The sequence below is a fragment of the Pan paniscus genome, chromosome 7, assembly GCF_029289425.2.
Source record: "Pan paniscus chromosome 7, NHGRI_mPanPan1-v2.0_pri, whole genome shotgun sequence".
Classification (NCBI taxonomy): Eukaryota; Metazoa; Chordata; class Mammalia; order Primates; family Hominidae; genus Pan; species Pan paniscus.
The window spans coordinates 162,368,310-162,391,625 of NC_073256.2; the positions used below are offsets into that span (position 1 = coordinate 162,368,310).

The 23,316-nt window shown below is 48.4% G+C and overlaps 1 protein-coding gene across 19 annotated transcripts in view; it reads right to left on the minus strand.

Annotated features, from left to right (window-relative positions):
- The window catches only part of ZNF250 (zinc finger protein 250), a 60,465-nt gene that overhangs the window by 18,633 nt on the left and 18,516 nt on the right, over window positions 1–23,316 (minus strand). For 9 of the 19 annotated variants that reach the window (XM_034966970.3, XM_034966965.3, XM_034966962.4 and 6 more), the window contains one exon: window positions 20,667–22,338. In XM_034966970.3, the coding sequence (XP_034822861.1) occupies window positions 21,017–22,338 (1,322 nt within the window). In that variant the 3' untranslated portion in view covers window positions 20,667–21,016. Of the gene's footprint in view, window positions 1–1,970; window positions 2,142–16,033; window positions 16,159–19,866; window positions 22,339–23,316 lie in introns of those variants that run through there. The other 10 variants (XR_010112854.1, XR_010112852.1, XR_010112851.1 and 7 more) reach the window with 2 other exon arrangements.

Consider the following 23,316-nt stretch of genomic DNA (forward strand, 5'->3'; position numbering starts at 1 on the left):
GTGGAGATGGGGGACGGGCTTAATTCCAGAGCCCATAGCTGCTTATAGGCTGGGGAAATTCATAGGTGTGATGGTTAATACTGGAGAAACGTGAAAAGGCCAGACTGGCCTACCCTCCCAGCCTACATCTTTCTCCCATGCCGGATGCTTCCTGCCCTCCAACATCTGACTCCAAGTTCTTCAGTTTTGAGACTTGGACTGGCTCTCCTTGCTCCTCAAGCTTGCGGACAGCCTATTGTGGGACCTCGTGATTGTGTAATTTAATACTTCCCTTTTTATATATATTCCATTAGTTCTGTCCCTCTAGAGAACTCTGACTAATACAGATTTTTGTACCAGAAGTGGTTCTGGAGGAAGAGGTTATTAAGGATGGAGTTCTGTCATTGGTTTTGGGGTTTCTGGATTTGGCTGGTTAATATGACTAGACCCCAAAATGTTAAGGACTCTACTTCTAATAGTATGGAGAACACTGATAGTCCTTGGCATAAACTGTTTAGAGAGTTATGCAAAATAAATGCATTTGACACTCCTGATTCACCATTCATGAGAGGCAAGGAGTTTAGTGACCCTATACATAATATCTTTGACTATATGTGGAGAACCAAGGAACATGATGAAGCTGGTTGGTTGCTCCTAAGTTCAGTGGACAAAGTGATGAAAGAAAATGATGGCTGGGCTGGGCACAGTGGCTCACGCCTGTAATCCCAGCACTTTGGGAGGCTGAGGTGGGAGGATCATGAGGTCAGGAGATCGAGACCATCCTGGCTAACACAGTGAAACCCCGTCTCTACTAAAAATACAAAAAATTAGCCAGGCGTGGTGGCAGGCGCCTGTAGTCCCAGCTACTCGGAAGGCTGAGGCAGGAGAATGGCATGAACCCAGGAGGTGGAGCTTGCAGTGAGCTGAGTTCGCACCACTGCACTCCAGCCTGGGTGACAGAGCGAGACTCCGCCTCAAAAAAAAAAACAAAAAAAACCCAAACAAACAAACAAAAAGAAAGAATACGATGGCTGGGCATGATGGCTCATGCCTGTAATTCCAGCAGTTTGGTAGTGTGGGCGGCAAGCCATCCAGGTGCCGAGGCAAGAGACTGAGGGCACGAGCTGTTCCAGTATAATAAAATATATAAAACAACAAGTTATACTAGATCTAGATCACAGACATGATTATATATGAATATCATTAATCATTAGTTTGTAGCAATTACTCTTTATTCCAATATTATAATAATCCTCGCTTTATAATCATAACCTAGGGGTAGCGTCAGTGCCAAGGAAAAATACCTGCTACTTAGCAGACTGGGAAAGGGAGTGTCCCTTTCCCTGGGGGAGTTTAGAGAAGACTCTACTCCTCCACCTCTTGTGGAGGGCCTGACATCAGTCAGGCCCGCCCGCAGTTATCCAGGGGCCTAACCGTCTCCCTGTGATGCTGTGTTTCAGTGGTCACGCTCCTAGTCTGCTTTCGTGTTCCATCCTGTACACCTGGCTCTGCCTTTTAGATAGCAGTAGCAAATTAGTGAAAGTACTAAAAGTCTCTGATATGCAGAAATAATGGTGTAAGCTGTCTCTCTCTCTCTCCCTCTCTCTCTCTCTGCCTAGGCTGCCAGGCAGGGAAGCGCCTCCTGTCCAGTGGACACATGACCCATGTGACCTTACCTATTATTGGAGATGGCTCACACTCCTTACCCTGCCCCTTTGTCTTGTATCCAATAAATATCAGTGCAGCCTGGCATTTGGGACCACTACCGGTCTCTGCGTCTTGGTGGTAGTGGTCCCCTGGGCCCAGGTGTCTTTTCTTTTCTCTTTGTCTTGTGTCTTTATTTCTACGCTCTCTCATCTCCGCACATGGGGAGAAAAACCCACCGACCCTGTGGGGCTGGTCCCTACAGGTAGGCCAAGGTGGGTGGATCACCTGAGGTCAGGAGGCGGAGGTCAGGTAATTAATGGAGTTTTAGCTCAGGTCCAACTTACAGCGGGTCCAGTGGGTCCCCAGACTCATCCTGTGGTCATTTTCCAAGTGCCAGGATGCATAATTGGCATAGACATACTTAGCAGCTGGCAGAACCCCCACATTGGCTCCTTGACTGGTAAAGGCTATTATGGTTGGAAACGCCAAATGGAAGCCATTAGAGCTGGCTGTACCTAGAAAAGTAGTAAATCAAAAACAATATTGAATCCCTGGAGGGAACGTGGAGATTAGTGCTACTATCAAGGACTTGAAGGACACAGGGGTGGTGATTCCCACCACCTCCCTGTTCAACTCTCCCATTTGGCCTATGCAGAAGACAGATGGATCTTGGAGGATGACAGTGGATTATGATGAGCTTAACTAAGTGGTGACTCCAATTGCAGCTGCTGTACCAGATGTGGTTTCATTGCTGGAGCAAATCAACACATCTCCTGGTGTTGGGAACAGGCCCCCCAAAATCTGGCCATAAACTGGCCCCAAAACTGGCCATAAACAAAATCTCTGTAGCACTGTGACATTTTCATGATGGCCGTAACGCCCACGCTGGAAGGTTGCAGGTTTACAGGAATGAGGGCAAGGAACACCTGGCCCACCCAGGGCGGAAAACCGCTTAAAGGCATTCTTAAACCACAAACAATAGCATGAGCGATCTGTGCCTTAAGGACATGCTCCTGCTGCAGTTAACTAGCCCAACTTATTCCTTTAACTTGGCCCATCCCTTCATTTCTCATAAGGGATACTTTTAGTTAATTTAATAACTATAGAAACAATGCTAATGACTGGCTTGCTGTTAATAAATACGTGGGTAAATCTCTGTTTGGGGCTCTCAGCTCTGAAGGCTGTGAGACCCCTGATTTTCCACCTCACACCGCTATATTTCTGTGTGTATGTCTTTAATTCCTCTAGTGCTGCTGGGTTAGGGTCTCCCTGACTGAACTGGTCTCGGCAAGTGGCGTCCATTGTGGGGGCTTGAATCCAGGTTGAAGGGTCACTGGAGCAACGGAGAATGTGGAACTAAGCTGGAGGACACTCAAGTACTCTTAAAGCCATCCCTGTGGTGAGTAAGAAGGGGAGCTTGGAAGCATCAGGGTAACAATGGGACAAATGTGGGGTCTGGTGCGTTCTCCCTTGGAACTTTTTCACACTGATGATGAGGAGGAAGGAGAGTAAAACGAAGTAACAGAAGAGGTTACAGAGCAGGTTTATTTGCCAGCTAAAGCTCAAGTGGCAAAGGAGGGAGAGGTTCATCCCTACCCTTCTGCACCCCCTCCTTATTAGTTTGAAGAAAAAGACCCTCCAGATCTTTCTTTTCCAGAGGACATTGGGTGAAAAGTAGTTGCCCCAGTGACTGCGTGAGCAACGCCTTGAGCAACTGCTCTTAGTTCTATTCAGGCAGGAATTCAGCAAGCTAGATGAGAGGGCGATTTAGAGGCTTGGCAATTCCCTGTTAGAATACACCCCCCAGATCAACAGGGAAATATTATAGTTACATTTGAGCCTTTTCCTTTTAAATTATTTAAAGAATTTAAACAAGCTGTTAATCAGTATGGATCAGGTTCTCCTTTTGTAATGGGACTGTTAAAGAATGTTGCTGTTTCCAGTTGGATGATTCCTACTGACTGGGATGCTCTTACTCGAGCTTGTCTAACTCCTGCTCAGTTCTTACAATTTAAAACTTGGTGGGCAGATGAAGCTTCCATTCAGGCTGCTCGCAATGCCCAGGCCCAAATTAATATAACTGCAGACTAACTTTTGGGGGTTGGCGGCTGGGCTGGTTTAGATGCACAAGTGGTCATGCAGGATGATGCCATAGAACAACTTAGAGGAGTGTGCATTAGAGCTTGGGAAAAAATCACTTCATGTGGAGAACAATACCCTTCCTTTAGTGCAGTAAAACAGGGGCCAAAAAAACCATACATGGATTTTATAGCTCGGTTACAGGAGTCTCTTAAAAAGGTAACTGCAGATTCGACTGCTCAGGGTATAGTGTTGCACTTATTAGCTTTCGACAATGCTAATCCCGACTGCCTGGCAGCTCTGCGACCTATCAGAGGGAAAGCACATTTAGTTGATTATACCAAGGCCTGTGATGGTATCAGAAGTAATCTGCATAAGGCTACTCTGCTAGCACAGGCAATGGCAGGACTAAGAGTGATAAAGGAAATATTCTATTTCCTGGAGCTTGTTTTAACTGTGGGAAGCATGGTCATACTAAAAAAGAATGTAGAAAAAATCAGTGAATTAGGCGGCCAGATAGGGAAAAAGAGAAAACTGCTGAGCCTGAAATATGTCCAAAATGTAAAAAAGGAAAACACTGGGCTAGTAAGTGTCACTCTAAGTTTGATAAAGATGGGAACCCGATTTCGGGAAACGCCATGAGGGGCCATCCCAGGCCCCATTCTAAACCGGAGCATTTCCAGCTCAGGCCATTCCCTCACCCCTGTACAATGTCTGTCCTCTGCCACAGCCAGTAGTGCCACAGTGGATTTATGCTGCACAAAAGCTGTGAGCCTTCTCCCTGGGGAACCCCCACAAAAGGTCCCAACAGGAGTCTGTGGACCCTTGCCAGTAGGGATGATAGGATTACTTCTAGGCAGGTCTAGCTTAAATTTAAAAGGGGGTACAAATACATACAGGAGTCATTGATTCAGATTACAATGGGGAAATTCAAATTGTTATATCTACTTCTGTTCCCTGGAAAGCAGAGCCAGGAGAGTGCATAGCACAGCTCCTGATTGTGCCATATGTGGGAATGGGAAAAAGTGAAGTTAAATGAACAGGAGGATTTGGAAGCACAAATAAGGCAAAGCAGCTTATTGGGTAAAGCAAGTTACTGATAAACGTCCTACCTGTGAAATAACTATTCAGGGAAAGAAATTTAAAGGTTTGGTAGATACAGGAGTGGACATTTCAATCATTTCTGTACAGCAGTGGCCGTCCACGTGGCCAATTCAACCCACTCAATTTAACATAGTTGGAATTGGTAAAGCCCCTGAAGTATATCAAAGTAGTTATATTTTGCATTGTGTAGGGCCCGATGGACAACCTGGGACTATTCAACCAATTATAACTTCTGTACCTATAAATTTATGGGGGAGAGATTTATTACAACAATGGGGAGCACAAGTTCTAATTCCAGAACAATTATATAGCCCTCAAAGTCAACATATGATGCATAAAATAGGGTATGTCCCTGGTATGGGACTAGAAAAAAAAATTGCAAGATTTGAAAGAAGCGCTTCAAATGGAAAGGCAAAGTTCCTGCCAAAGATTAGGATATTATTTTTGATGGCGGCCATTGTTAAGCCTCCAGAACCTATACCTTTAAAATGGTTAACAGATAAGCCAATTCGGATAGAACAATGGTTGCTAAGTAAAGAGAAACTGGAGGCTTTAGAGAAATTAGTTACTGAACAATTAGAAAATGGGCACATAGCTCCAACATTTTCCCTTGGAATTCTCCAGTTTTCATAATTAAGAAAAAATCAGGTAAATGGAGAATGTTAACTGACTTAGGAGTCATCAGTTCAGTTATACAACCTATGGGAGCACTACAGCCAGGATTGCCTCCTTCTGCTATAATTCCAAAAAATTGGCCTTTAATAGTCACAGATTTAAAAGACTGTTTCTTTACTATCCCTTTAGCTGAGCAAGACTGTGAACGGTTTGCATTTACAATTCCTGCAGTAAACAACCTGCAGCCTGCTAAGCATTTTCATTGTTTTACAGATGGGTCTAGTAATGGTAAAGCTTCCTATTCTGGCTCGAAAAGTAAAGTTTCCCAGTCACCCTACACTTCAGCTCAAAAAGTGGAGCTTGTAGCTGTAATTGAGGTATTGACTGCTTTTAATATGCTTATTAATGTGATTTCTGATTCTTCATATGTGGTTCATTCCACACAGTTAATTAAAAATGTTCAGTTATCATTTCACACAGATAAACAACTGATGACAAAAACAAAAAAGGGGGAGAAATAGGGATTATGGGAAGCCCATACACAACTGAATCTAGCATTATTAACTTTAAATTTTTTGAGCCTGCCCAAAGGCCAGATGTTATCAGCAGCTGAACAGCATCTACAGAAACCAGCTGCAAAGACACAAGCAGAACAATTGGTTTGGTGGAGAGACCTGATAAAAAAAAGTTGGGAAATAGATAAAATAATAACTTGGAGTAGAGGTTATGCTTGTGTTTCTCCAGGCCAAAATCAACAGCTGATTTGGATACCATCAAGACACCTGAAACCTTATCATGAGCCAGATGCTGAGGAAGAGATTCTGGGAGGATCCCGAGGACCCCCCGGTTGCAGTCATGTGAAGACTGATGCTGAGGAGGACCCCAACTGTTACGAGCAACACCCGTCGAACACAGCCACCCACCTGGGGACAGATCAAGAAGCTGTCACGGATGGCAGAAGAAAACCTGAGGAAAGCAGGACAGCCAGTCACAATGAGTAATTTAATGGTAGCTATGATAGCGATGATTGCCGTGAGTATTCCTTCAACAAGGGCTGACACAGAATAATTATACTTATTGGCCATATTTATCAATCTTGGCTGGCAATAATGCCTGGATGTAATCACTCTATGATGCAGTTACACATGCTTTCTGATCTCAGTATTTACATTATAAATCTGCTCCTATAATTCAGGCATATCGCCCTTAAAAACCTATTCATAAACAAAATAGAACCTGGCCAGAAATAATGAACGTACTTGTTTAGGAAGACTGCACTGCAGAACAGGCAGAGGTGCTGCACAACAATTCCTATGGAATCATTATTGATTGGTCCCCTAAGGGGATGTTTAGCTTGAATTGCACCTCTCAGTCTGCGTGCCACGGTCACACTATGTTCAGCTGATCTGAACAAAACGGTCAGATGGTAGAAATGATAAGAAGTATGGCAAAAGTTCATATTATCTGGAACCATGGCAGTATAGTGGCACCTCAACCTCAAATGATATGGCCCGCTGCAGGAGCTAAACACAAGGATTTGTGGAAACTATTAATAGTTCTTAATAAGATCAAAATTTGTGAAAGAATAAAAAAGCATCTAGAAAGACACTCTACAAGCTTGTCTTTGGATATTGCAAAATTAAAAGAACAAATATTTGAAGCATCCCAGGCACACCTGACCTTAATGCCAGGAACTGGAGTGCTTAAAGGAGCTGCAGACAGATTAGCAGCTGGTAACCCATTAAAATGGATAAAAACACTTGGAAGCGATGTATTATATAACCAAAAATCTCTCTCTTTTTCCCACTCTAGAAAAACAGTTTCGGCACCCAAGACTGTGTGGTAGATAGAGCTCCCTCTCCCCTCTCCCCTCTCCCCTCCCCCCTCTCCCCTCCCCCCTCCCCCCTCCCCCTTCTCCCCTCTCCCCTCTTTCCACGGTCTCCCTCTGATGCCGAGCCGAAGCTGGACGGTACTGCTGCCATCTCAGCTCACTGCAACCTCCCTGCCCGATTCTCCTGCCTCAGCCTGCCGAGTGCCTGCAATTGCAGGCGCGCGCCGCCACGCCTGACTGGTTTTCGTATTTTTTTGGTGGAGACGGGCTTTCAATGTGTCGGCTGGGCTGGTCTCCAGCTCCTAACCGCGAGTGATCCGCCAGCCTCGGCCTCCCGAGGTGCCGGGATTGCAGACGGAGTCTCGTTAACTCAGTGTTCAATGGCGCCCAGGCTGGAGTGCAGTGGCGTGATCTCGGCTCGCTACAACCACCTCCCAGCCGCCTGCCTTGGCCTCCCTAAGTGCCGAGATTGCAGCCTCTGCCTGGCAGCCACCCCGTCTGGGAAGTGAGGAGCGTCTCCGCCTGACCACCCATCGTCTGGGATGTGAGGAGCCCCTCTGCCTGGCTGCCCAGTCTGGAAAGTGAGGAGCGTCTCTGCCCGGCCGCCATCACATCTGGGAAGTGAGGAGCGTCTCTGCCCGGCCGCCCATCGTCTGAGATGTGGGGAGCACCTCTGCCCTGCCGCCCCATCCGGGATGTGAGGAGCGTCTCTGCCCGGCCGCCCTGTCTGAGAAGTGAGGAGACCCTCTGCCTGGCAACCGCCCCATCTGAGAAGTGAGGAGCCCCTCCGCCCGGCAGCCACCCCGTCTGAGAAGTGAGGAGCGTCCTCCCTCCTCGTCCGGGAGGGAGGTGGGGGGGTCAGCCCCCCACCCGGCCAGCCGCCCCGTCCGGGAGGTGAGGGGCGCCTCTGCCCAGCCGCCCCTACCGGGAAGTGAGGAGCCCCTCTGCCCGGCCAGCCGCCTCGTCCGGGAGGGAGGTGGGGGGGTCAGCTCCCCGCCTGGCCAGCTGCCCCGTCCGGGAGGCAAGGGGTGCCTCTGCCCGGCCGCCCCTACTGGGAAGTGAGGAGCCCCTCTGCCCGGCCAGCCGCCCCGTCCGGGAGGGAGGTGGGGGGGTCAGCCCCCCGCCCGGCCAGCCGCCCCGTCCGGGAGGGAGGTGGGGGGGTCAGCCCCCCGCCCGGCCAGCCGCCCCGTCCGGGAGGGAGGTGGGGGGGTCAGCCCCCCGCCCGGCCAGCCGCCCTGTCCAGGAGGTGGGGGGCGCCTCTGCCCGGCCGCCCCTACTGGGAAGTGAGGAGCCCCTCTGCCCGGCCAGCCGCTCTGTCTGGGAGGGAGGTGGGGGGGTCAGCCCCCCGCCCGGCCAGCTGCCCCGTCCAGGAGGGAGGTGGGGGGGTTAGCCCCCCACCTGGCCAGCCGCCCCGTCCGGGAGGTGAGGGGCGCCTCTGCCCGGCCGCCCCTACTGGGAAGTGAGGAGCCCCTCTGCCCGGCCAGCCGCCCCGTCCGGGAGGGAGGTGGGGGGGTCAGCCCCCCGCCCGGCCAGCCGCCCCGTCCGGGAGGGAGGTGGGGGGGTCAGCCCCCCGCCCGGCCAGCCGCCCCGTCCGGGAGGGAGGTGGGGGGGTCAGCCCCCCGCCCGGCCAGCCGCCCCGTCCGGGAGGGAGGTGGGGGGGTCAGCCCCCTGCCCGGCCAGCCGCCCTGTCTGGGAGGGAGGTGGGGGTGTCAGCCCCCCGCCCGGCCAGCCGCCCCGTCCGGGAGGGAGGTGGGGGGGTCAGCCCCCCGCCCGGCCAGCCGCCCTGTCCGGGAGGTGAGGGGCACCTCTGCCCGGCCGCCCCTACCGGGAAGTGAGGAGCCCCTCTGCCCGGCCAGCCGCCCCGTCTGGGAGGGAGGTGGGGGGGTCAGCCCCCCGCCGGGCCAGCCGCCCCGTCGGGGAAGTGAGGGGCGCCTCTGCCCGGCCGCCCCTACTGGGAAGTGAGGAGCCCCTCTGCCCGGCCAGCCGCCCTGTCTGGGAGGGAGGTGGGGGGTCAGCCCCCCGCCCGGCCAGCCACCCCGTCCGGGAGGGAGGTGGGGGGGGGTCAGCCCCCCGCCTGGCCAGCCGCCCCGTCCGGGAGGTGAGGGGCGCTTCTGCCCGGCCGCCCCTACTGGGAAGTGAGGAGCTCCTCTGCCCGGCCACCACCCCATCTGGGAGGTGTACTCAACAGCTCATTGAGAACGGGCCATGAGGACAATGGCGGTTTTGTGGAATAGAAAGGGGGGAAAGGTGGGGAAAAGATTGAGAAATCGGATGGTTGCCGTGTCTGTGTAGAAAGAGGTAGACATGGGAGACTTTTCATTTTGTTCTGTACTAAGAAAAATTCTTCTGCCTTGGGATCCTGTTGATCTGTGACCTTACCCCCAACCCTGTGCTCTCTGAAACATGTGCTGTATCCACTCAGGGTTGAATGGATTAAGGGCGGTGCAAGATGTGCTTTGTTAAACAGATGCTTGAAGGCAGCATGTTCGTTAAGAGTCATCACCACTCCCTAATCTCAAGTACCCAGGGACACAAACACTGTGGAAGGCCGCAGGGTCCTCTGCCTAGGAAAACCAGAGAACTTTGTTCACTTGTTTATCTGCTGACCTTCCCTCCACTATTGTCCTGTGACCCTGCCAAATCCCCCTCTGCGAGAAACACCCAAGAATGATCAATAAAAAAGAAAAAAGAAAAAAAAAAAAACACTTGGAAGCTCTGTGATTTCAATGATGATTGTACTTTTAATCTGTGTTGTTTGTCTTTGTATAGTCTGCAGATGTGGATCCTGACTCCTGCAAGAAGTAGCTCACTGTGACAAAGCCGCCGTTGCTTTTATCAATTTGCAAATCAAAGAAGGGGGACATGTTGGGAAGAGGCCCCCTCCAAAATCTGGCCATAAACTGGCCCCAAAACTGTCCATAAACAAAGTCTCTGCAGCACTGTGACATGTTCATGATGGCCAACAACGCTGGAAGGTTGTGGGTTTACTGGAATGAGGGCAAGGAACACCTGGCCCACCCAGGGCAGAAAACTGCTTAAAGGCATTCTTAAACCACAAACAACAGCATGCTTTAAGTACATGCTCCTGCTGCAGATAACTAGCCCAACCCATCCCTTTATTGTGGCCCATCCCTTCGTTTCCCATAAGGGATACTTTTAGTTAATCTAATATCTATAGAAACAATGCTAATGACTGGCTTGTTGTTAATAAATACATGGGTAAATCTCTGTTTGGGGCTTTCAGCTCTGAAGGCTATGAGACCCCTGATTTCCCACTTTACACCTCTATATTTCTGTGTGTGTGTCTTTAATTCCTCTAGCGCTGCTGGGTTAGGGTCTCCCCGACTGAGCTGGTCTCAGCATCCTGGTACCTGGTATGCAACCATTGACTTGGCAAGTGTCTTTTTCTCCATTCCTCTCCATAAGGCCCACCAGAAGCAATTTGTCTTCAGCTGGCCAGGCCAGAAATATACCTTTACTGTCTTGCCTCAGGAGTATATTGACTCTCCATCTTTGCATCATAATCTTATTGGAGAGCTTGATCGCTTTTTGCTTCTACAACATATCACACTGGTCCATTATATTGATGACATTATGCTTACTGGATCCAGTGAGCAAGAAGTAGCAAACACACTGGACCTACTTGTGAGACATTTGCATGCCAGAGGATGCAAAATAAATCCGACTAAAATTCAGGGAACTTCTACCTCAGTAAAATTTCTAGAGGTCTAGTGGTGTGGGGCCTGTTGAGATATTCCTTCTAAGGGGAAGGATAAGTTGCTGCATTTGGCCCCTCCTACAACCAAGAAAGAAGCATAACGCCTAGTGGGGTTATTTGGATTTTGGAGGCAACACATTCCTCATTTGAGTGTGTTACCCCAGGCCATTTATCAAGTGACCCAAAAGGCTGCCAGTTTTGAATGGGATCCAGAACAGGAGAAGGCTCTGCAACAAATCTAGACTGCTGTGCACACTCTGCTCTGCCACTTGGGCCACATGACCCAGCAGATCCAATGGTGCTTGAGAGGTCAGTGGCAGATAGGGATGCTGTTTGCAGCCTTTGGCAGGCCCCCATAGGTGAATCACAGTGGAGGCCTCTAGGATTTTGGAGCAAGGCCCTGCCACCTTCTGCAGATAGCTACTCTCCTTTTGAGAGACAGCTCTTGGCCTGTTACTGGGCTTTGGTGGAAACTGAATGTTTCAAGTCACCATGCTACCTGAACTGACTATCATGAACTGGGTGCTTTCTGACCCATCTAGCCATAAAGTGGGTCATGCACAGCAGCATACCATCATCAAATGGAAGTGATATATACATGATCGGGCTCGAGCAGGCCCTGAAGGCACAAGAAAGTTAGATGAGGAAGTGGCCCAAATGCCCGTGGTCTCCCCTCCTGCCACCCTGCCTTCTCTCCCTCAGCCTGCACCGATGGCCTTGTGGGGAGTTCTCTATGATCAGTTGACAGAGGAAGAGAAAACTAGGGCCTGGTTCACAGATGGTTCTGCAGGATATGCAGGCACCACTTGAAAGTGGACAGCTGCAGCATTACAGCCTCTTTCTAAGACATCTTTGAAAGACAGCGGTGAAGGGAGATCTTCCCAGTGGGCAGAACTTCGAGCAGTGCACCTGGTTGTGCACTTTGCATGGAAGGAGAAATGGACAGATCTGTGATTATATACTGATTCATGGGCTGTAGCCAATAGTTTGGCAGGATGGTCAGGGACTTGGAAGAAGCATGATTGGAAAATTGGTGACAAACAAATTTGGGGCAGAGGTATGTGGGTGGACCTCTCTGAGTGGTCAAAAACTGTGAAGATATTTGTGTCTCATGTGAGTGTTCACCAATGGGTGACCTCAGCAGAGGAGGATTTTAATAATCAAGTGGATAGGATGACCCATTCTGTGGACACCACTCAGCCTCTTTCCCTCGCTACCCGTTATTGCCCAATGGGCCCATGAACAAAGTGGCCATGGTGGCAGGGATGGAGGTTACTCATGGGTTCAGCAACATGGACTTCCACTCACCAAAGCTGATCTGGCTATGGCCACTGCTGAGTGCCCAATTTGCCAGCAACGGAGACCAATGCTGAGCTCTCGATATGGCACCATTCATTGGGGTGATCAGTCACCTACCTGGTGGTAGGTTGATTACACTGGACCTCTTCCATCATGGGAAGGGCAGAGGTTTGTCCTCACTGGAATAGACATTTACTCCAGATATGGGTTAGCCTATCCTGCAGGCAATGCTTCTGCCAAGACTACCATCTGTGGACCTATGGAATGCCTTATCATCCACCATTATGGTATTCCACACAGCATTGCCTCTGACCAAGGCACTCACTTTATGGCTAAAGAAGTGTAGTAGTGGGCTCATGCTCATGGAATTCACTGGTTTTACCATATTCACCATCACCCTGAAGCAGGTGGATTGCTAGAATGGTGGAATGGCCTTTTGAAGTCACAATTACAATGCCAACTAGGTGACACGACTTTGCAAGGCTGGGGCAAAGTTCTCCACATGGCCGTGTATGCTCTGAATCAGCATCCGATACATGGTACTGCTTCTCCCAAAGCCAGGATTCATGGGTCCAGGAACCAAGGGGTGGAAGTGGAAGTGGCACCACTCACCATCACCCCTACTGATCCACTAGCAAAATTTTTGCTTTGTGTTCCCATGACATTATGTTCTGCTGGCCTAGAGGTCTTAGTTCCAGAGGGAGGAATGCTGCCACCAGGAGACACAACAACGATCCCATTAAACTGGAAGTTAAGATTGCCACCTGGACAATTTGGGCTCTCCTACCTTTAAGTCAACAAGCTAAGAAGGGAGTTACAGTGTTGGCTGGGGTGATTGACCCAGACCATCAAGATGAAATGAGTCTACTATTCCACAATGGAGGTACGGAAGAGTATGAGTGGAATACAGGCGATCCATTAGAGCATCTCTTAGTATTACCATGCCCTGTGATTAAAGTCAATGGGAATCTATAACAGCCCATTCCAGGCAGGACTACAAATGTCCCAGACCCTTCAGGAATGAAGGTTTGGGTCACTCCACCAGGAAAAAAACCATTACCTGCTGAGGTGCTTGCTGAAGGCAAAGAGAATACAGAATGGGTAGTAGAAGAAGGCAGTCATCAATACCAGCTACGACCATGTAACCAGCTGCAGAAATGGGGACTGTAATTGTCATGAATATTTTTCCTTCTTTTGTTAAAAACATGTTTGTGTTGGCCAGGCGCGGTGGCTCATGCCTGTAACCCCAGCACTTTGGGAGGCCGAGACAGACGGATCACGAGGTCAGGAGATCGAGACCATCCTGGCTAACATGGTGAAATCTCATCTCTACTAAAAATACAAAAAACTAGCTGGGCATGGTGGCGGGCACCTGTAGTCCCAGCTACTCAGGAGGCTGAGGCAGGAGAAAGGCATCAACCCAGGAGGCGGAGCTTGCAGTGATCTGAGATTGCGCCACTGCACTCCAGCCTGGGCAACTAAGCGTGACTATGTCTCGGGAAAAAAAAAAAAAGTTTGTGCATGTAAACACTTGTACTAAGAATATCTTCATTTTATTTCATTTTCCTTTATCACGTGACATAAGATTTATTGACTTCATATCAGCATTTAAGTATTGTTAACTTTATGTAATAGCATTTGGGTTGGGGATTGGTTTGTTTCCAGTTGTACAAAAGATAGTTGTATTATGTTAGGCATAATTATGACCTTATTAGTGTCTTTATTTGAAGATTATGTATGATCTCAGGAGATGTGTATGGGTTCAAGTTGACAAGGGGTGGACTTGTGATGGTTAATACTGAGTGTCAACTTGATTGGATTGACAAATGCAAAGTATTAATCCTGGGTGTGTATGCGAGGGTGTTGCCAAAGGATATCAACATTCGAGTCAGTGGGCTGGGGAAGGCAGACCCACCCTTAATCTGGTGGGCACCATCTAATCAGCTGCCAGTGAATATAAAGCAGGCAGAAAAACGTGAAAAGGAGACTGGCCTAGCCTCCCAGCCTACATCTTTCTTCCATGCTGACGCTTCCTGCCCTAGAACATCGGACTTCCAAGTTCTTCCATATATATAAATATAAATATAAATATAAATATAAATATAAATATATAAATATATATATTTCTATTAGTTCTGTGCCTCTAGAGAACCTTAATACACACTACCACCACCCAAAAGTTTCCCCCACTCCAGGGCAAGTCCAACTCCTAGACAAGAAATTCCCAGCTTCCATCACCAGCTCCTCTGTACACTGAGTGGCTGTTGGTGGCCAGAGATTTCCCAGCCTGTTTTCTGGGAATGCCCCCCCTCTCTCAGGGATGCCTCAGGGCTGCCTGGCACATGCCAAGCCCAGTGTGCTGTCATCTTCCTCCAGAGAAGGTGAGAGGTGACAGCATGCTGGCAGCCCTCGCTTGCTCTCGGTGCCTCCTTGGCCTTGGTGTCCACTCTGGCTGCGCTTGAGGAGCCCTTCAGCCTGCCACTGCACTGTGGGATCCCCTTTCTGAGCTGGCCAAGGCTGGAGCCGGCTCCCTCAGCTTGCAGGGAGGTGTGGAGGGAGAGGCGTGGGTGGGAACCAGGGCTGCGCACGGTGCTTGTGGGCCAGCGTGAGTTCCGGGTGGGCATGGGCTCAGCAGGCCCCGCACTCGGAGCTGCTGGCCGGCCTGCAAGCCCTGGGCAGTGAGGGGCTTAGCACCTGGGCCAGCAGCTTCTGTGCTCGACTTCTCACTGGGCCTTAGCTGCCTCCCCATGGGGCAGGGCTCGGGACCTGCAGCCTGCCATGCCTGAGGCTCCCCCTGCCCGCCGTGGGCTCCTGCGTGGCCCGAGCCTCCCTGACAAGCACCGGTCCCTGCTCCACGGTGCCCAGTCCCATTGACCACCCAAGGGCTGAGGAGTGCGGGCGCACAGCACAGGACTGGCAGGCAGCTCCACCTGTGGCCCTGGTGTGGGATCCACTGGGTGAAGCCAGCTGGGCTCCTAAGTCTAGTGGGGACTTGGAGAACCTTTATGTCTAGCTAAGGGATTGTAAACACACCAATCAGCACTCTGTGTCTAGCTCAGGGTTTGTGAATGCAACATTCGTCACTCTGTATCTAGTTAATCTGGTGGGGACTTGGAGAATTTTTATGTCTAGCTAAGGGATTGTAAATACACCAATCAGCACTCTGTATCTAGCTCAAGGTTTGTAAATGCACCAATCAGCACTCTGTATCTAGCTAATCTAGTGGGGACATGGAGAACTTTTGTGTCTAGCTCAGGGATTGTAAATGCACCAATCAGCACCCTGTCAAAATGGACCAATCAGCTCTCTGTAAAACAGACCAACAGGCTCTCTGTAAAATGGACCAATCAAGCAGGATGTGGGTGGGGCCAGATAAGAGAATAAAAGCAGGCTGCCCGAGCCAGCAGTGGCAACCTGCTCGGGTCCCCTTCCACACTGTGGAAGCTTTGTTCTTTCGCTCTTTGCAATAAATCTAGCTACTGCTCACTCTTTGGGTCCACACTGCTTTTACGAGCTGTAACACTCACCGTGAAGGTCTGCAGCTTCACTCCTGAAGCCATCCAGACCATGAACCCACCGGGAGGAATGAACAACTCCAGACGCACCACCTTAAGAGCTGTAACACTGACTGCGAAGGTCTGCAGCTTCACTCCTGAGCCAGTGAGACCACGAACCCACCAGAAGGAAGAAACTCTGAACACGTCCGAACATCAGAACGAACAAACTCCAGACACACTGCCTTTAAGAACTGTAACACTCACCACGAGGGTCCGCGGCTTCATTCTTGACATCAGTGAGACCACGAACCCACCAATTCCGGACACAAAGGGATGAGTCATACCACTGTCTCCTCACACCGGACATGGGATAGCCACAGCAGAAGCCACTTTATGGCCCAGAGAAATTCCAGGGAAAAAGGATTGTATTAATTGATAACATCATCAGCAATGCATGAAAGCACACATCTCCTCATACCTGGTCATTACAGGATAATCTTTACTAACTGATTAGTGGGTAGCATGTTGTTATTTGTTTTGGGATTGGTACACTTGAGCCTTTTCCAAGCTTCCATGGTTGTATATTCTCTTATTTGGAGTGGTCTGTTCATGTCCTATGGCCACTGATTTGTAGGAGATCTTTATGCCAAAGTTACTGATCTTTCTTCACTGCAAATACTTGTTCCAGTCATTACTTTTTTATTGGAAAGCGTCAGATTATACACAGAAATAAATTCCAGGCAGACTAAAATGTTTTCCAAAATAATAGAAAATTTGAAGAGAACCAAGTTTCAAATTCTTAATAGCTGTTAGAAGAAACAATTTTAAAAGAAATATATACGTATTTTTTGTGACAAGGTCTCTCTCTGTTGTCCAGGCTAGAGTATGATCACAGCACACTAGTCTTGAACTCCCAATCAATCCTCCCACCTTAGCCTCCCGCGTATCTGGGACTACAGGCGCAAGCCACAACACCCAGCTAATTTTTTTTTTTGTAGAGACGGGTTTTCGCCATGCTGGTCTCAAAGTCCTGGGCTCAAGCGATCCACCCACCTCAGCCTCCCAAAGTGCTGGGATTACAGGTGTGAGCCATTGCACCCAGCCAAAGAGAAGTATTTAAATACCTAAAATATACAGACTTCTGAATAAAACAAATCCAAAATAAAGGTGGAATGCTGCTGACAAATCAGGCAGAAGATAATGGTTGAGAAGACTGTTATCAGCATGAAAATTCAGGGCCCTGGCCTTTGATGTTATATCCCAAAAAGGTAGACAGCCCACATGTTCCAGTAGGTCATGTGCCACCTCTTTCTCCTTGGAGAGCAGGAGGTGAGCGGCAAGAAAATGTAGCCTGGGAATCCTCCTCAGAAAGAAGGGCATTGAAGCCCACTTCCTGGCTCCGTGGACACCTGAGCCTGCATTCTCACCAGTGGATCAGTGGCAGCCTGACATAGCAAGAACAGGCAGAATGATATTAAGCTCATTTTAAGAATGCAGGAAAAAAAACTATACTTTTTGGAAGGATTTCCCTGAAAACCCTAGGTTATTGGAATCCAGAATAACTTGTACTGTGTAACTTACGTTGTCCTGTGATACACAGTCTTTCTAAACAAATGTTCCTGTATATTGAATTTAATTATTCTCATCTTAATTGGAATATGACTTTGTCTTTAATGATTAGAAATTGGGGCCTGAATAGTAGTGGGCACTGAGCAGCTGCCACTGAGTCACATGCCAGCTGTGGACTCAGCTAACACGGGTTGGCAGCTTCCCTTCATAGAAGATTTAAGATAGCACCACAGTGTTCTCATTTTCTCTCAATTAATATTGAGGTGACCTCAGGTTTCTGGACTTTCATCTCAGTGATCTCATCTAGGTACCTGGGTGATCTCTTGGCTCTGAAGTAACACCTCAGTAATCTCAGTTCCTCTTTGGACTGTTACCTCAGTGATCTCAGCTCCATTCTGAAGTAACTTCTCAGTGATCATAGCTTTTCCCTAAAGTAACCTCTTTCTAAAGCATCACCCCTAGTGATCTCAACCTTTCTCTGAAGAATCACCTTAGTGATTTCAGCCACCTCTGAAGTTAACACCTGTGTGATCTCAACTCCAGTGAACAACTCAGTTATTTCATCTCCTTTCTAAAGTTAACAGTTTAGTGATCTCATTTCCTTTCTGAAGAATCACATCAGCAGTCTCAGCCTCTCTTAAGTAACATCTCTGTGATCTCAGCTTCTAACACCTGAGGGACACCATCTTGGTCCTGAATAATACCTCAGTAACCTCAGCTCCTCCCTTAAGTAACATCTCATTGGTATCAGCTTTTCTCTGAAGCAGAACCTCAGTGATCTCAGCTCCTAAGTAACATCTCAGCATTCTCATCTTTCCGATGGTACAATATAGTGATTTCACTTCCTTTATGAAATAGCACTCAGTGACCTCCATTCTTCTAGAGTTTCACTTTAGTGATTTCAACTTCTCTGAAGAAACACCTCTGTGATCTCAGCTTCTCTGAAGAATTACCTCAATGATCTAATCTCTAAAGTAATACCTTAGTGATCCCATTTCCGTTATTTCAGCTCCTCTGAAGTAAACCTCAGTGGTCAGAGCTACTCTGCAGTACCCACTAGTGATGTCAATTCCTTTCAGAAGTAACACCCAGTGATCTCACCTCCTCTCTGATGAAACACCTCAGTGTACTCAGATCCTCTGAAGTAACACAAATTGTCTCACTTTCTTTCTGAAGTGACGCCTCAGTGATCTCAGCTCTTCTCCAAAGAAACAGTTAAGCTCTTGTCTTCTCTGAACTAACACCTTAGTTATTTTATCTATCTGAAACAACACCTCACAGAATGGCAACACCTCTAAGGTTAACACCTCGGTTATCTGAGCTATCTGAGGTTTCACTTCAGTGATCTCAGTCCCTCTGAAGTAACACCTCAGTAATATTAGTTCCTCTGGAATTTCACTTCAGTGGTTTCAGTTGCTCTGAAGTAAAACACCAGTGATGTCAGCTCCTTTCTCAAGTTAACAAATCAGTTACCAGTTCCTCTCTGGAGTTAATAATTCACTGTTGTCAGTGTCTGTACATAGAAGGGGGAACAAGCTTTTGTCTACATCGTGGTGTTTTGCTGTGGACTTAAGGATCAATGCCTGGATGGGCACAGCAGCTCATGCCTGTAATCCTAACCTTTTGGGAAGGTGAGGTGGGAGGACTGCTTCAGCCCAGGAGTTTGAGGCAGCGGTGAGCCATGATGGCACCACTGCACTCCAACCTGGTGACAGAGCAAGACCGTCTTTAAAACAAACAAACAAAAAGGATCAATATCCTGGTGCCTATTTCCTCCCCACCAAGCTGACAGATGTTGGGGGCGGGGGCCTGGGGTGAAGACAGCCCTTCGCTATCTCAGGCACTTAACATGTTGAGAATTTCAAGTGGCTTGAACCTCATACATTTGTTTCGTTTGCAGCTGGCTGCTACTAGAAATGGTTCTGATTCGGTTTCAAGAACTGTATCCTTGGCCGGGTGCGGTGGCACATGCCTGTAATCCCAGCACTTTGGGAGGCCGAGGCGGGCGGATCACCTGAGGTCAGGAGTTTGAGACCAGCCTGGCCAACATGGTGAAACCTCATCTCTACTAAAAATACGAAAATTAGTCGTGCGTGGTAGCAGGTGCCTGTAATTCCAACTACTTGGGAGGCAGAGGCAGGAGAATTGCTTGAACCTGGGAGGCGGAGATTGCAGTGAGCTGAGATTGTGCCATTGCACTTCAGCCTGGGGAACAAGAGCAAGACTTTGTCTCAAAAAAAAAAAAGTATCCTTAAAACAGAACAAATAATTCTGAATACAAATTTTTAATTATGAATAAACTAGATTCATCTTCATCATAGTAATATGGCAATGGATACTGGACTCTTGAACCAGGAGTAAAAAAATGAAAAAAAAAAACCCCTTCAAATATAGGAATAGAAATACTAGAGATAGTAAAAAAGAGCTATCTGAATTTGAGAAATGTATGTTTTAAATATATCTACCAAAGAACAGTATTTTCAGCATTGTTTTGGGGGAAATACCATAAGATGTAAAGAGGTACCCACTTGGTGTAACAGCTATGAGGTCTGCTGAGTGTGAAGCTCCCCTCCTTTGCCTGCATGGGAATTGAGACATCTCATGGTTTCTGGGGCACAGGATCTGCAGGTCATAAGGGCAAGTTTTGAGGAAAATACCCATTTTTGAGTTGAATTTTTACTAAAAAGTTAGCATATCCTTTCTGATCTTGAATAAAGTTAAAAGCTCCAGATAAAGGGTTTTCTAGGCCAGGCATGGTGCCTCACGCCTGTAATCCCAACACTTTCGGAAGCCAAGGTGGGAGGATCACTTGAGGCCAGGAGTTCCAGACCAGCCTGGCCAACACGGTGAAACTCCGTCTCTACTAAAAATACAAAAATTAGCCAGGTGTGGTGGCGCATATCTATAATCCTAGTTACTTGGGAGACTGAGGCACAAGAAAAGCTTGAACCTGGGGTGGGGGCGGAGACTGCAGTGAGCCAAGATCATGCCACTGCACTGCAGCTTGGGCAACAGAGCAAGACTGTCTCCACACACACATACAAAAAGTTTTTTAAATTTATGTAATTTCTCACTAATATATAAGCTTTTTCCTTGTTTCATACAAAACAGGACTCCACACACTTAGGATGGAAATCCACACACTTAGGATTTCCAACCATTTTACATGATGCTTGATGAAAATATCTTTTTATATCACTTTATCCATACAATACTTTAGTCTTTTAAGAGAATACTGAAAATAGTCTGACTTTCAAATTTTAAGTGCAATAATTAGTATGGTTAATTGATATTTAGGAAGGGCATGTAATGTTCTGAGAAAAAGAACTTTATTTGGAATGTAAGATTTTATTGGGATAATGGTTCTTATGCCTTAAATTCCCTTAGTTCAAATAAACTAATGTTAAAGAATTATGGCTGTTTTTTACCAAAATTCTCTACAATTGTATGATTACTCTCCAACATAACTTCAAGATGTTGAGGAAAATAAAACAGGTAGTCTCTGAAGTTTTTCCACAGGAACAGCACGCTAAGTGCTTCTTTCTGGAGTTATTTTGTGACACTGAATCGCCAAAGAAAAGCTTCCTATACAGTTAACAGAGACTTCTCTTGGGCTGAAGGCTGCTTGTGGTTCCACATGCAGTTTCTGTGAGAATGGATTCTTGTGTCAGCCATGGGTCACAACTTTCTGTGCACTTTCTGGTGCTGGATTAGGTGGCCATGCTGGTTGAAGGCACGCCCACACTCCCCGCACTCATAGGGCTTCTCGCCTGTGTGGATCCGCTGGTGCTGGATGAGCACTGAGTACTGGCTGAAGGCCTTCCCGCAGCTATTGCACTCATATGGCTTCTCGCCCGTGTGGGTCCTCAGGTGCACAATCAGAGTTGCTTTCAGGCTGAAGGCTTTGCCACATTCTGTGCACTGGAAGGGCTTTTCACCTGTGTGGATTCTCTCATGCTGGATCAGAGACCGGCGTGCACTGAAGGCGTGCCCACATTCACCACACACGTAGGGCTTCTCCCCAGTGTGGACTCTCTGGTGCTGGATCAGGTGTGAGTGCTGAACGAAGGCCTTCCCACATTCGTAGCATGCATAGGGCTTTTCCTCGGTGTGGATCCGCTCGTGATTCATCAGTGTGGAGCGGTGGCTGAAGGTCTTCCCACACTCACTGCACTCATAGGGCTTCTCCCCGGTGTGCACGTTGTGGTGCTGAATGAGGACTGAGCGGTCGCTGAAGGCCTTCCCACACTCGCTGCACGTGTAGGGCTTCTCCCCGGTGTGGATCCTCTGGTGCTGCAGCAGTGTCCTCTTCACACTGAAGGTTTTCCCACACTCACTGCACCTGTGAGGCTTCTCCCCAGTGTGTACCCTCTGGTGGCTCCGCAGAACAGTGCTATGGTTGAAGGCTTTCCCACACAACGGACACACATATGGCCTTTCTCCCGTGTGGATCCGCTGGTGCTGAATGAGATGTGAGAGTTGAGTGAAGGCTTTCCGACACTCAAGACATTCGTGAGGCTTCTCTCCTGTATGTATCTTGTGATGCTGAGCAAGATCTGAGCTCACTCTAAAGGCTTTTCCACACTCATTACACTCATAGGGCTTCTCACCTGTGTGAATTCTCCTGTGTTTACTAAGGACTGAGCTCTGGCTGAAGGCCTTCCCACATACACTGCACACATAGGGCTTCTCTCCAGTGTGGATACGCTGATGCTGAAGGAGGTGGGAACTCCGGCCAAAGCACTTCCCACACTCAACACACATGTAGGGCCTCTCTCCACTAGGCACTGCCTGGTGCGGAGTGAGTGGCATGCTTTGGCTTAAGACCTGAACTTCACGGTGGTCAACAGAGTTTGGACTCAGACAGAAGCTTTGCTTTGTTTCATTATTTTCTTGATCAATCCTCCCCAAGGGTGTTTTCCCCAGAATCACTGTTTGCTCTGAAATTAATGGCTTCGGACTCAAGTCTGTATTTTGACTCTCTCCCTTGGTTTCACATTCTGAAAGAACAAATCCAAAATGAAAATGTTAACACTACTCAAAACTGAAGAGCTAGTGCAACCCTGAAACTGGCCTTGCTGATGAAGGTGCAAAATCCCTCAATGCACACGTTGGTGTGAGCTAGAGAAGAACAGAACCACCATAACTGTGTCAAACTAGATATCAGAAGATAATGTTTCCAAACAGGAAGGTGCCAAGGCAAGCTTTAAGAGAAAGGTGTAAACTCCAGTTTGAGGTCACACCCCTGTGTGGAGTCCACAGAACAGCAGGGAAACAGCCCAGTGGTGCCCGAGTCCTGCCCTCCCAGGGGTCCTCATGTGGACAGAGCTGAAATACAGGCCCACATAATGTGGGTGCCTTGTGGGGCAGACAGCAGCACTTGGGCAGGCAGGGAGAGGTGTGAGCTATTGTGAGCAAGTCGGGGGGTGCCATCTGGAGGCCAACAGACTTGTACATGAGGTAGGGGTGGTGGTGCTGCCACCTCTTTGTGGAAAATAATTTCTTTTTTTTTTTTTTGAGAAGGAGCCTTGCTCTGTTATCCAGGCTGGAGTGCAGTGGCGCAATCTCGGTTCACTGCAACCCCAACCTCCTGGGGTCAAGCGATTCTCGTGTCTGAGCCTCCTGAGTAACTGGGATTACAGACGCACACCATCATGCCTGGCTAATTTTTGTATTTTTAGTAGAGATGGGGTTTTATCGTGTCGGCCAGACTGGTCTTGAACTCTTGACTTCAAGTGATTCACCCACCTCGGCCTCCCAAAGTGCTGGGATTACAGGCGTGAACCATCGGACCTGGCCATGTGGAAGATAATTTCATGTGGAGAATGCAGTGGCAGGAGGAGGGGAGGGAAGGACAAGACTGAAGGTACAGAGGGGCATGATGGGAATCTGCTGCCAAGTTTAGGCCACAGATGAGGCCTTCAGGAGCAGAAGCATAGATGGCGGGAAAGGCAGGGGTGGAGACTCTTCTGGGAGCA